At 47.5% G+C, this 13,134-nt stretch overlaps 1 protein-coding gene across 1 annotated transcript in view; it reads right to left on the reverse strand.

The window, feature by feature from the left end:
* Jmy (junction mediating and regulatory protein, p53 cofactor) overlaps window positions 1-3,380 on the reverse strand; it is a 72,816-nt gene extending 69,436 nt beyond the window's left edge. Inside the window, exon 1 of the mRNA XM_045133403.1 lies at window positions 2,214-3,380. Within this exon, the coding sequence (XP_044989338.1) occupies window positions 2,214-3,224 (1,011 nt within the window). The 5' untranslated portion in view covers window positions 3,225-3,380. The remainder of the gene's footprint in view (window positions 1-2,213) is intronic.
* Between the last annotated feature and the right edge of the window lie 9,754 nt (window positions 3,381-13,134).

The following is a 13,134-nucleotide window of genomic DNA, read 5'->3' on the forward strand; positions in this document are numbered from 1 at the left end:
CTCAGGGTCTAATGTGGAAGAGGTGGCGGAAAGAATGTAAGAGCCAAAGGAAGGGTAGGACTCGTTACAACGTGCTCCCTTCAGACATAAAATGGCCTAGATATCCATGACCTCACAGTGCTTGACACTACCTACACAAGACCATCATAAGAGGAGGAAAAGATCATGACATCAAAATAAAAGAGAGACTGACTGATGGCTGGGGAGATGGCTTGGCAGTTAAATGCTTGCCTGTGAAGCCTAAGGACCCGGGTTCAAGGCTCGATTCCCCAGGACCCATGTTAGCCAGACGTACAAGGGGACGCATGCATCTGGAGTTTGTTTGCAGTGGCTAGAGACCCTGGAGCGCCCATTCTCTCTCTATCTCTCTGCCTCTTTCTCTGCCTGTCACTCTCAAATAAATTAATAAACAACATCAACAACAAAAACAAAAAAAGAGAGACTGACTAAGATGGGGAGATGACGGGAGAATGGAATTTCAAAGGGGAAAGTGGGGGGGAAGGTATTATCATGGGATATTTTTTATAATCATGGAAGATGTTAATAAAAACAGCAAAAAGAAGCCGGGCTAGAGAGGTGGCTTAGCGGTTAAGCCTGCGAAGCCTAGGGACTCAGGTTCGAGTTCACAGTACCTACATAAGCCAGATGCATAAGGTGGTGCACGCATCTATAATTCATTTGCAGTGGCTGGAGGCACTGGTGCACCCATTCTCTCTATCTGCCTCTATCCCCCGCCCACAAATAAGTAAATAAAATATCTTTAAATGTGTCCACCTTTTAAAGTGTATCCCTTTAAGAATTTATATTTGCCAATTTATAAAAATTGTATTTACTTACAATTTTACACTAAAAGGGCATGTCTTATCCACTAATATTGAGTGCTCTGAAATAGCGGTGGCAAAGAAGAAAATTCAATATACACAATCAGTGACCTTGAGACGTTTACAATGTAGTTGTGCAGTCTGAATGTTTCTTAAAGGGGGAGGACTGAGGATATAGCTCAGTGCTGGGACTTACTGCATTGCAAAACCACCTGTATTGATCCATTAGAAGAAAATTATTTTAAAATACTGTTTTTTTTTTTAATTTACTTGAGAGAGAGAGAGACAGACAGACAGACAGAAAAAAAGAGAGGGTGTATGGCCAGGCTAGGGCCTCCTACAGCTGCAAAGGAGTTCCAGAAACATGCGATGGCTTTAAGTAGGTACCGGGGAATCAAGCCTGGGCCTTCAGACTCTGCAAGCAAGTGCCTCTAACCTCTGAACCATCTCTCCAGCCTTTTTTTTTTTACAGTAATGTTCTTTCAGCAGTTGCTGGTTAAGCAGGCATAACAGGAAACACATTGTATGGCCATTCAGGCATTTTCCTCAGTATTTTAAGGATTAAAGACTATGAACATGCTTGTACATAGAAAAGCACAATGAGCATTCCTGTTCAGGACCTTGTCCCTAAAGCAGGACTGAAACTTGTACATCTGTCAAGATGTGACAAGGTCTAAAAATGTATGTGTCCAACTGTCAGTTGGTTCTCTTTCATTTAGACAAGCCACTCATTTAAAAATAATGACATAAAACCAGAAAAGACTAGCTGGAAACAAGGAAGGGCTTCAGTAAGAAGGAATGGGGTGGGTGCATTATAATCATGGTATAGGGCTATAGGTATGGAGGTTGTCAATACAAAGTTTGAAAACTTGAATTTAGGGCTGGAAGACTAGCTAAGTGGTACAACACATGCCTAGTATACACATTACCTGCTTCCAATCTCAGCAACGCCCCCCCCCCGCCCCAAAAAAAGCCTTGGAAAAATAAAAGCAGATTTCAAATCTGCCCATGTGTGGAAACTCGTGGAAGACAAAAACAGAGCAAGTGTGCTCCAGAACATAACAATTTTACGTCAATAAACATGACAACAGGAAAAAGAAGTTTTAGGGGCAGAGTATCGCTTAGTGATAGACTAAATTTAAAAAACGCGTCTACTTTCTGAGCGCTTTCTTTAATCTCAGAGTGAACAATACACTGAGTGCACTTACTACGTGGAATCTATAGGAAAGAAGTAGGAGGTATCTTAAAGACTTCTCAAAGGTTCTTCCCAGAGCCAACCAGAGCCACTGAAGGCAATCGAGTGGGGGAGACAGGTCGGGAACCCCGGTCTAGGCCCTCCAGGGTAGGCAGGAAAACAAACGTCGCGCTCCGAGGCCGGGCCGCGGTTCTCACCTCCTGGATGCGCTTCCTGGCCCGCTGGAGCACTTCCTCGTAGCCCTTCTGCCGCAGCTCGCTGAGGCTCTCGTAGTACTCCTCGGGGTCGTCGGTCTCAGTGAAAAGCACCTGAGAAAGGATCTTCCACCCGCAAGTGTCCAGGCCGTGGCCCAGGTAGACCTGGAGCTGGTAACATAAGGTGTCGATCTCGGCGTCGGTCATCTCGGGCGCGCCACCGAACAGCACGGTCCACATGCCGGAGGGCTCCTCGGGGAACACCGGCAGACAGGGCTCCAGCCGCGAGTTCACCGAGCACAGCTGCTGGTGCACGGCGCGCAGGTCCTGGAAGGAGAAGAGGCCGGCCCAGCTGCACTCTTCGGCCGCGCCCTCCAGCTCGCCGGCGGCCGGCGGGGACGCCTCGTCCTCCCGCACCATCTCCAGCACTTCGATCTCCTCGGCGAGAGCCCCGGAGGCGCTCACTACCCGCACCGACGACACCGGGGCCTCCCTGGGCACCGGCGGGACGGCCGCAGCGACGGGTCCGGGCCCATCTCGGACTTCGGAGCCCCTCCCGACCGGGCTGGCCCTGCGCCGCGCCGGACTCCGCAGAGGACTGTCCGCCCCTTGGCCGGCCGAGGCCCGAGGCCGCGGGTCCCCCCGCGGGCTGCGCGCACTCCTTGGAGAGCCGCCGTCCGCCCGGGCCGAGCTCCTCCGCGGCCCGGGGCTCCGGATCCCGGCCGCGCCGGAGGAGGCCTCGGGTCGGCCCCTGTGAAGAGGGCTGCCGGGCCCGCGGGTCCCGTCGGCGGCCGGAGCCTTCGTGTCTGCGGGCCCGCGAGCCCCGGCCGGGTCCCGGGAGCCGCTCCTCTGCCTCTGCGCCGTGCGGTTGTGGCAGGTGATGGCAAACTTGCCCTCGATCTCGTTCCAGGCCACGATGAAGACGAACTTGTGCTTTTCGCGCTCGTCGAACACATGGGGCCGCACGGCCACCCAGTCGGACTCGAGCGTCTCCTCCAGCGCGAACGACGACATGGTGCAGGCGGCCCCGCGCTGCCCCGCCGAGCGCTCACCGGCGCCGGGCGCCTGCAGCCATCTTTGCGCGCCGGGCCGCCGCGCTCCTTTGTGGTGCGGGAGACAATGACGCGTCCCGGGAAGCAGGTCGTTCACATGGTCACGCGCGGGGCGATCTGTTTACAAGCCCCGCGGGCAAGGCGGCGGCGGCGGCGGCGTCTCGCCCAGGGGCCCGGGCCGCGTCCCAGGCGCGCGCGGACGTGAGGCGCGGGCGGCTGCGGGGCCCGGCCGGCGGGGTGCGCGCGTCCGCCGCTCGCTCGCTCGCTCGCTCGGCCCGGCCTGCCCCGGCTCCTCTTCCCGCGCACAGCGCCCGCACGGGCCCCGCCGATGCACCGACGCGTCTCCTAAACTCGGCGCCTCAGCATCGCCACAGTGTTGCCAGTCGGCTGCTGACGTCGGCGGCTCCACGAGGGACGTAAACACGGGCACGTGCGGCACGCTGGTGACGCGGCGGCGGCGGCGGCGCGCGCACGCGCCCGGAGCTCCGCCCCTCCCCGGCGCGCGTGCCCGGAGCCCCGCCTCTCTCTCTCTCTCTCTCTGGCGCGCGCCCGGAGCCCCGCCCCCTCGGCGCCTCCAGAGCCCGCGCCCGCGCTGCCCACGGTCTCCCCGCGGCCTGCCTTCCCTCTTCCCCGGGTGTGGAGCCTGTGGTCGGCCAGCCAAGGGTTCCCAAGGTTGTGACAGTGGCTGGTGGGTCTTGGCTTCGGTGGCCTTGAACCCCTGATGAAACAGGATCCAAGTGAGAGAGAGGAACCGAGACTTTTCCAACAACAGGAGGGCAAAGAGACGCTCTTGGTGCCTTGGCCTGCGGCCACCGCCTGCACTCGCCGTCACAGATGGACAGCGCTGTTCGGTACTGGAAGCTCTGAGCAGAACTCCATCGGATCTCCCAAACTGTTGGTTTTCTCCTGCCATCCATGAGAGTAAATTTAAGATACAAGTGTGTGAAGACTACCCAGTGCAACGCTCCCTAGGAGTATGAGGGTTTGTATTTCTTCGGTGCTGCTTCAGGTTTCATCACTGTGTACTGTTCCGTAAACCTCCTTTGGAGGTCACCGGGCTTTAGCCCTTGAGGTTATAATTTGCAGAATACCCGCACAAAACTGTCCTATCAAGAGAAAGTGGTGGCACATGTCCCGAATAAGGGAACTTGGAAGGTGGAGGCAGGAGGGTCAGGAGTTCTAAACCACTCTGGCCTACCTGACAGTTTATCTCAGAATAGAGACAAAAGGGCTGGAGAGATGGTTTAGTTAAGGCATTTGCCTGTGAAGCCCAAGGAACCAGGTTTGATTGCCCAGGACCCAGATGAACAAGGTGGCACATGTATCTAGGGTTCATTTGCAGTGGCTGAAAGCCCTGGTACACTCATTCTCTCTCTCCCCATCTCTCTATCTATCTGCCTCTTTCTCTCAAATAAATAAAATAAATATTTTAAAATATTCTAAAAAATAATAGAATCTTTCTGACCCTTAGCCTCTGGCCTGTGGATTTCACTCATCATATTCATAAGATGAAAATCCTGGAACAAAAAACCCAAAAGGACTTTAGTTTTGTTTTTTGTTTTTTTTGATGTGGGGGTCTCACTCTAGCCAAGGCTGACCTGGAATTCACTCTGTAGTCTCATGGTGGCCTCGAACTCATGGCGATCCTACCTCTGCCTCCCCAGTGCTGGGATTAGAGGCGTGTGCCACCACACCAGGCCCGACTAGTTTTTAAACATCTTTTAAAAAGATCTTTCTATGAAACTGATAGGTTTTATAGGTGATACATACAAACGTTAGACTTGGAGGTCATTGAAGGGCAGACCCAATCCTGTTTCCCTAGTAACATTAGAAAGGGGAATATCACCAGTTACTTTTCCATAGTATTTAGCTTTTTTTTCTTTTTTTGCATTTCACTTATTTATTTGAAAGAAAGGGGCAAATGGACAGAGAGAGAGAGAGAGAGAGTGGGCACGCCAGGGCATCTAGCCACTGCAAATGGACTCCAGATACATGCGCCACCTTGTGCGTCTGGCTTACTGGGGAATTGAACCTGGGTCATAGGGAAGCACCTTAACCACTAAGCAATCTCTCTAGCCCTTCCATAGTATTTAAAAAAACCATAAGAAAGGAGAGAGGATGCAAGTGACAGGACTTTAGTTGAGTTTTTCCTCTGGCCCTGGGTTAAAGTGACCACCCCTCTCCTATAAACGTGCTAAGGAGGTGGGAGGAATGTGTATCCCTTTGATGAGATGATGTTCTCAAATCCACAGAGCCCCTTCCTGGCTGCAGCTGCCCACAGACTCTCTTGCTGAGCCTGTGCACTTTTCTGAATTCTAACTCAAAAGGCAGAGCTTTTCCTTCCCCTCCCCCTTTTCTGTCCCCTCTTTGGATGCCAGCTAAAACCCTAATAAGCATGCTTTCCTTGGTACCTTGGGACTTTTCCACCTTTTCTTTCTTCAGTAAATCTCCTTTGCCTTACTCATGCCTCTTTGCCCGCTTTCCTAACATTTCCTGGTTGTGAGACAATGAACTCAACAGTTCTGCAACAAAAACACATACTTTCAAAGCTTACAGTTGTGAATTTTCATCAACTCTGGAATCCAAATCAAAGACATACCTTCTAACATACTGGACAAAGGCTGGAGAGATGGTTCAGCCGTCAAGGCACTTGGCCTGTAAAGCCTTAGGACCGGAGTTCTGTTCCCCAGTACCCATATAATGTCAGATGTACAAGGTGGTGCATGCGTCTGCAGTTTGTTTGCAGAGGCTAGAAGCCCTGGCATACCCACTCTCCCTCTATCTGCCTCTCTATCTATCTTTCTCTCAAATAAATAAATAAAGTAATGGGCAAAGTGAGGAGATGCAACTCAGTAGTAGAATATTTACCAAGCATGCAGGAGGCCCCAGGTGGGTTCAAGCCCCACAACCACAAAAAACAAGGTAAGTAAATTAATTCATTACTAGAGGAAAGAAAACCCACTGTTAATCAGGATTACCAAATAAATAAAAGCACAGGATAGGAAAAAAAATCCCATTTTTCTGTACTAAGTTGCTGCTAAAAGTTTCTGGGGCTGGGAAGATGGCTCAGCAGTTAAAGATGCTTGCTTGTAAAGCCTGTTAGCCCAGGCTCACTTCCCCAGCCAGATGCAAAGTGCTGTTTGCAGTGGCAAGAGACTCAGTTGTATCCCCTACAAATGCACACATAAGTGAATAAATAAAAAATTTTGTCCTTTAAAAAATTGATAGAAAGAGGCAAAGAGAGTGAGTATGAATAAGCCAGGGCCTCCTGCCACTGCAAATGAACTCCAGACACATGGGTCACTTTGTGCACTGGCTTTACACTGGTACTTGAGATTTGAACTTGTGCCATTGGGCTTTGCAAGCAAGTGCCTTTAACCCCGGAGCTATCTCTCCAGCACAGTAGATTTAAAAAAATTAAGTTTTTCTGATAAAGTTACTGATATGATCACCAGGTCTTTATTCAATACATAATGTAAGTATGACTTCAAAGAACATATGCTAAAAGATGTTCATAAGAAATATTTGGACTGGAGACATGGCTTGGCTGTTAAGGCATTTGCTGCAAAGCCAAAGGACCTTGGTTTGATTCCCCAGGACTCAAATAAGCAATACACAAGGGGGCACACACATTTGGAGTTCCTTTGCAGTGGCTGGATGCCCTGACATGCCCATTCTGACTCTATCTATCTATCTACTTGCCTATTTGTGTATCTCTCTCTCTCTCTCTCTCTCAAATTAATAAATAAAAATGTTTTTTTTAAAAAATTCAGAAGAAAAAGGAGTTTCTGCTAAGTGTGGTGGTTCGTGCTTCTAATCTCATCACTTGGTAGTCTGAGGATTCCCATGAGTTCCAGGACTGAGTGAGACCTTATCTCAAGCAAAACAAAAAGAAACATTTTATGGACATATATGTTAAAATTGTAATTTTTATCCATAGAATTAAAACTGCATTTCTTTTTTTTTAATTGCCTCTTATCACAAGACTACCGGGGAAAATCGGTTTGTGGCTACACAGTTATTCAGTATTTTCCCCCAACACTGTTGCCACTGTGTTTTGTCAAAAGAGGACTTTCAGTGTTTCTTGTCTCTCTGTCTTAGTCATTGTTATCCTAGAAGTAAAAAGACACAAACCAAATTCCCATGACAGGTTACTGTCGTATTCTATAGTTCTTTATTTAGGTCTGTATCTGATTGTCAAACCAGATATCTAAGTGTGTAAATTACTCCCTGGGAATAAGTGGAGTTACAGAAAAACCTCATACACCATAGCAACTGTGAAAAGGCTTGAAATGTATTACCTCTTTGAAGTTTTGAAACCTATGGAGAATTGTTTGGTAAGCTGGGAAAAGCTTTAACTCTTTAGGCCTTTTAATAGAAACCATAACAGTGTTCATAGTGATTTTCAAATTCCATAGCATTTTCCTGCACGTGCTCATTTAATCCTCACGTGAACAATGGAATGTGAATATGAAAGGGATAACTCTCTTTAACTATGTGTGAGAAAATAGCTGTTCTGATTACGCAAACATCCCTAGGGTGGGTGCAATAAATGAGTTGGATTCAGGGGCCAGATTCTAAATCTGCTGTTATCCCAGTTAGATTTCCCAGAAGTAGATCCTGAAAGGAAGAGTGTAAGAGCTTGGGAGGGCGAGGGGAGAACTGCTATGAAGGAGGCAGAAACAGGATTGAGCTTCCTACAGGGCACTCCAGGGCAAAGATTTTGCTTAAGGGCTTCTTCATTTCATGGAACTAGCTAAGCCTTGCTCTGCTATAGGGACCACCCTAAGAAAAGTATAGGATGAAGCCAGGCATGGTAGTGCACGCCTTTAATCCCAGCACTCAGGAGGCAGAGGTAGGAGGATCGCCATGAGTTCGAGGCCACCCTGAGACTAATTAGTGAATTCCAGGTCAGCCTGAGCTAGTGAGACCCTACCTCGAAAAGCCAAAAGAAAAGAAAAAGCATAGGATGAAAACCTAAAACTGACTCTGAAGACCTCAACAGCTCTTAACTTATCAATTTATATCACCCACTTCTTACAGCTGAGGAATAAGCCTAATTTGTGCATTTGCTTATTTATTGTGTGTGTGTGTGTGTGTGTGTATACACATGTGTAGAGGTCAGAGAACAGCTTCAAGGTGTCTATACTCTGCTTTTTTTTTTTTTGAGGCAAACAAACTGCTCTGCAGGCTTTGCAACCAAATTCCCTTAGCTACTGAGCAGTGCTGAGGTCCATCTCCCCAGCCCTATTTCCTTTTTCGGACAAGATCTCACTCTGTACATATGTTGCTGGCCTTGGACTCACCAGTCTCTTACCCTCCCAAATGCTAGGGTATGCACCATCATGCCCACTGATAATTTTTTTTTTTAATTTTATTTTGTTTGATTTATTTATTTGAGAGCAACAGACAGAGAGAGAAAGAGGCAGAGAGAGAGAGAGAGAGAGAATGGGCGCGCCAGGGCCTCCAGCCACTGAAAACGAACTCCAGATGCTTGCGCCCTCTTGTGCATCTGTCTAACATGGGTCCTGGGGAATCAAGCCTCAAACCAGGGACCTTAGGCTTCACAGGCAAGCACTTAACCGCTAAGCCATCTCTCCAGCCCCCACTAATAGTTTTCTACCTCCAGTATCTATGCCATGAACCCTTTTTTTGTTTTTGCTTGTGGTTTTTTTTTTTTTTTTTTTTTTTTTGAGGTAGGGTCTTGCTATAGCCCAGGCTAACCTGGAATTCTCTAAATAGTCTCAGGCTGACCTAAAACTCACAGTGATCTTCTTATCTCTCCTCCCAAGTGCTGGAATTAAAGATGAGTGCCACCATGACCAGCTATGAACACTTTTTTAAGGGAGCATTTGATTGACACATCTCCCTGTCTGTCCATTTACCCTGAGGTCCACTTGGCTTCACTTCATGAAAGCATTTGGGGAGCTGCTCCTGCAGGGCTGTGGTATGTCAAGGTCAATGAGCCCTCACAAGATGACATCCTTTCATCTTGGCCTAATTGAGAGAGTTCAAAGTGTCCAGGTGGAAACTATAGCCTACAGTTCAATAGGATCTTTGCATATCTCTGGCAAGAATAAACCCTACTGAGAATCAAAACCACTAATCCTGTAGAAACCAGACTATAGGGACCCTTTGAGGGTCTCAGAATATAGTGAGTAAGGCTACTCTTTCCTTCTTTGGTCCCTAGATTAATATGTTCTTATTACTAAGGACATGGTACCTTAGAAAGGTCTGTAGTTCATTGTCTGTATAATTCCTGGAAAATGGCACCCCAGTCCTCTCCAAGCATCATTCCTGGAGGGTGGCACCCCCATCTTCTCTGAGTACTGCCTCTGAGTCAGGGCTCCAAATGCCTTCAGCATACCACATCAATGTGCCACTCAGCAAGCAACTCAGTTTATGATACAAGTGGGTCTGTAAAGTGGGTTCTCTGGTGGATGCTACAGTGCTTTAAGATCATAGGCCACACATTCTCCCAGAGCCTTGATAATAGTGGTGGCTGAGGCTCTGAAGGCAGAAAAGGTCAACCCATACTCACATGAAGCATCTATTCCTGTGAGGAAAAAACAAAACAAAACTGATCCTTTCATAAAGAATAAGGGTATCATGCAGACAGAATCTATTTTTGGTTTCACATACATAGGGAACTCATACAAACCAAACTGGGGGTTTCCTGCCCTCTCACAGATTGGATGGGGGTCCCCTACACTGTAGGTGTGAGATAAAGAGGGGTGAGGCTATGTAATGGGTGCTGTGATGGGGCCATGGCATATCACAGGGTTTTGGACTCACTGCTATGCCACTGATCTGTGTCATCTTTTCCTATTTATGTTCAACCCCAGATGTCCCATTACCACATTAGGAGGGACTGTTACTGAGCCTGCCTGACTACATGACATGTTCCAAACTCATGACAGACAGGCAATTCCAGACTGATGGTCCCTTAGCATCCAAGGTCAAACGTTACTGTGTCCGGCCTGTTAGGGTTCTGTTCTACAAAAGCGTTATGTCCTCCACTGCAGAAGGCATGACCTCCAACACTCCAGGAGCCTGTGCTGCTGCTTCTACTGCCTTTAGCTTCACAACATGGTTCTTCCTACTGCTGACATCTTGGTTAACATGAACATACTGGGGCCATTTGTCCCCAGCAGCAAGGGTCTGCTGCAGAGCCACTCTATCCCACAGACCCACTCAAAGTTGTCAGGCTTCTATGCCATCTGATACATAGCCTGGGCTAATTTTCTTTTTTTACTTTCTTATTAACAATTTGTTGTTGTTTTCTTTCTTTTTTTATTGACAACTTCCATAATTGTAAACAATATCCTACGGTTATACCCTCCCTCCCCCCCACTTTCCCCTTTGAAACTCCACTCTCCATATCCCCTCCCCCTCTCAGTCAGTCTCTCTTTTATTTTGATGTCACGATCTTTCCCTCCTATTATGATGGTCTTGTGTAGGTAGTGTCAGGAACTGTGAGGTCATGGGTATCCAGGACATTTGGTGTCTGGAGGAGCACATTGTAAGGAGTCCCACCCTTCCTTTGGCTCTTACATTCTTTCTGCCACCTCTTCCGTAATGGACCCTGAGCCTTGGAAGATCTGATAGAGATATTTCAGTGCTGAGCACTCCTCTGTCACTTCTTCTCAGCACCATGGTGCCTTTTGAGTTATCCCAAGGTCACTGCCATCTGAAAAGAGAAGCTTCTCTAACCAAAAGTTAGAATACCACTAATATAGAGGTATAAACATTAAGAGAAGTGCTTACTGGGCAGTTTGGTGAGCATAGTATATACATTGAGCCAGACACCAGCAGACATTACACCCCCAGGGCTCGTGACTGCCCCTGTTTTAAGTTTTCACTATCAGGGATGTATTTCCTCCCATGGAGCAGGCCTTCAGTCCAATTAGAAAGCAGCTGGTTTCCCCCATATCAGACATGCCACTATTGCATGTGTTGGCTCATTTGGCCTGACTGGACAAATTTAAGGCTTGCAGTGTCCACTGTTGAGTGTCTTTAGTGGTGATTTCTCTCTCTCCCATTGAACTGCATGCAATGTAGTGTTTTCCAGCTTTCTGTCAGCTGCTCTACATGGAAGAGGTTTTCTGCTCAGCTCCAGCAGGATTTTTCAGTGGCCTTGCAGCCCAAGTATGTGGAGTCTTCAGCAACAGGGTCTTATCATCTATTCCTGGTGGGAAACCAAGGGCCTCGGCAATGGTCTGTAATGTTTTGGGGGCATCAGGGACCTCCCTGGTCAACAACTCACTGGAAGGTATCCCATCCCTGGCACTAAAAAATTTCTACTAACAATCTATGGCTCCTGAGTGTTCCATTGTCCAAAAAAGTAGGTTTCTATATGACTTATTTATATCCTCTCAGATTTTGATTAGCCTTCCCTCCACCTTTCCTTTCTTCAATTTCTTCCTCTAGCCTCACTTAGGCCTTTTCACCCCCATTAATCTGTTCTTCTACTTACAAATATGCATTTTGTTGTTGCTGTTTTGAGGTGGGGTTGCATTGTAGTCCAGACTGACCTGGAATTCACTATGTAGTCTCAAGGTGGCCTCAAACTCATACAGATCTTCCTACCTCTGCCTCCCAAGTGCTGGGATTAATGGTTTTTACCACCAAGCCCAGCTTTTATTGACAATTTTTATACATGTACATAATGAATTTTGATCATAATCTCCTGCTAGTACCTTCTTTTGTCCTTCCTCACCCTCTTCTTTCCCTTGAATCCCCTCTTCTTTCCAATTGATCCCTCTTCTATTTTGAATTCTTTTTGATTTTCATTTGTTTTTTAATATTTCTATTTGGGTTGGGCATGGTGGCACACTCCTTTAATCCCAGCACTTAGGAAGGCTGAAGTAGGAGGATCGCTGTGAGTTCTATGACAGTCTGAGGCTACATAGTGAATCACAGGTCAGCCTGGGCTAGAGTAAAACCCTACTTCAAAAAACACAAACAAACAGACAGACAGACAAACAAAAATTGCTTATTTGCAAGCACAGAGAGAGATAGAAGTGATATAGGCATAGAAAATGGCTACATCAGGGCCCCTAGCCACTGCAAATGAACTCCAGACACATCTGCCACCATGTGCTTCTGGCTTACGTGGATTCAGGGGCATTGAACCTGGGGCCTTAGGCTTCATAGACAAGCAAAAGCCTTAACCACTAAACCATCTTTCTGGCCCTGTCTTTTTGTTTTGACCTCTTTCATAACCCATGATGGAATGTCGATGGGCCTAATATTGTGCATATCTTGTGTAGGTAATAGGCTGGAGTAATTTTCTAGGAGTAAAATAAGTTGTTTTCAAAGCTTGAAGAGATCTCACAGTCTTTGTGTTTCTTTCATCTAGTAGTGATTTGGGGACTGGAGGGTGTCTTTGAGAACTTGAGAGCATCCAGAGTCTATCACAGCTCGTTGGGTGGGTAATAACTCAGGAGTTAGGAACTCAGGAAAACAAATGGTCACACGAAACTTCCTCTGAGTCAGAGGCCTCTAGACTCTTTTTTTTTTATTTAATATTTTATTTATTTACTTATTTGACAGAGAGAGAGAGAGAGAATGGGCATGCCAGGGCCTCTAGCCAATACAAATGAACTTCAGACATGTGAGCCCCCTTGTGTATCTGGCTAACATGGGTCCTGGGGAATCAAACCTGGGTCCTTTGGCTTTGCAGGCAAAGGCTTTAACCGCTAAGCCATCCCTCCAGCCCCAGACTCTTGTCTTATGAATAGATACATGAATTCTATGGACTGGAGGACTCAGAAAGATTTCATTAGAATATTGGTAACCTAAGACAAGGAAGGAAGGCAGAGCGCTTGCCCAGGGAGGCATGAGAGGGTTTGAGAAGCCTACCTGAATAC

Source organism: Jaculus jaculus, chromosome 14 (assembly GCF_020740685.1).
Source record: "Jaculus jaculus isolate mJacJac1 chromosome 14, mJacJac1.mat.Y.cur, whole genome shotgun sequence".
Lineage (NCBI taxonomy): Eukaryota > Metazoa > Chordata > Mammalia > Rodentia > Dipodidae > Jaculus > Jaculus jaculus.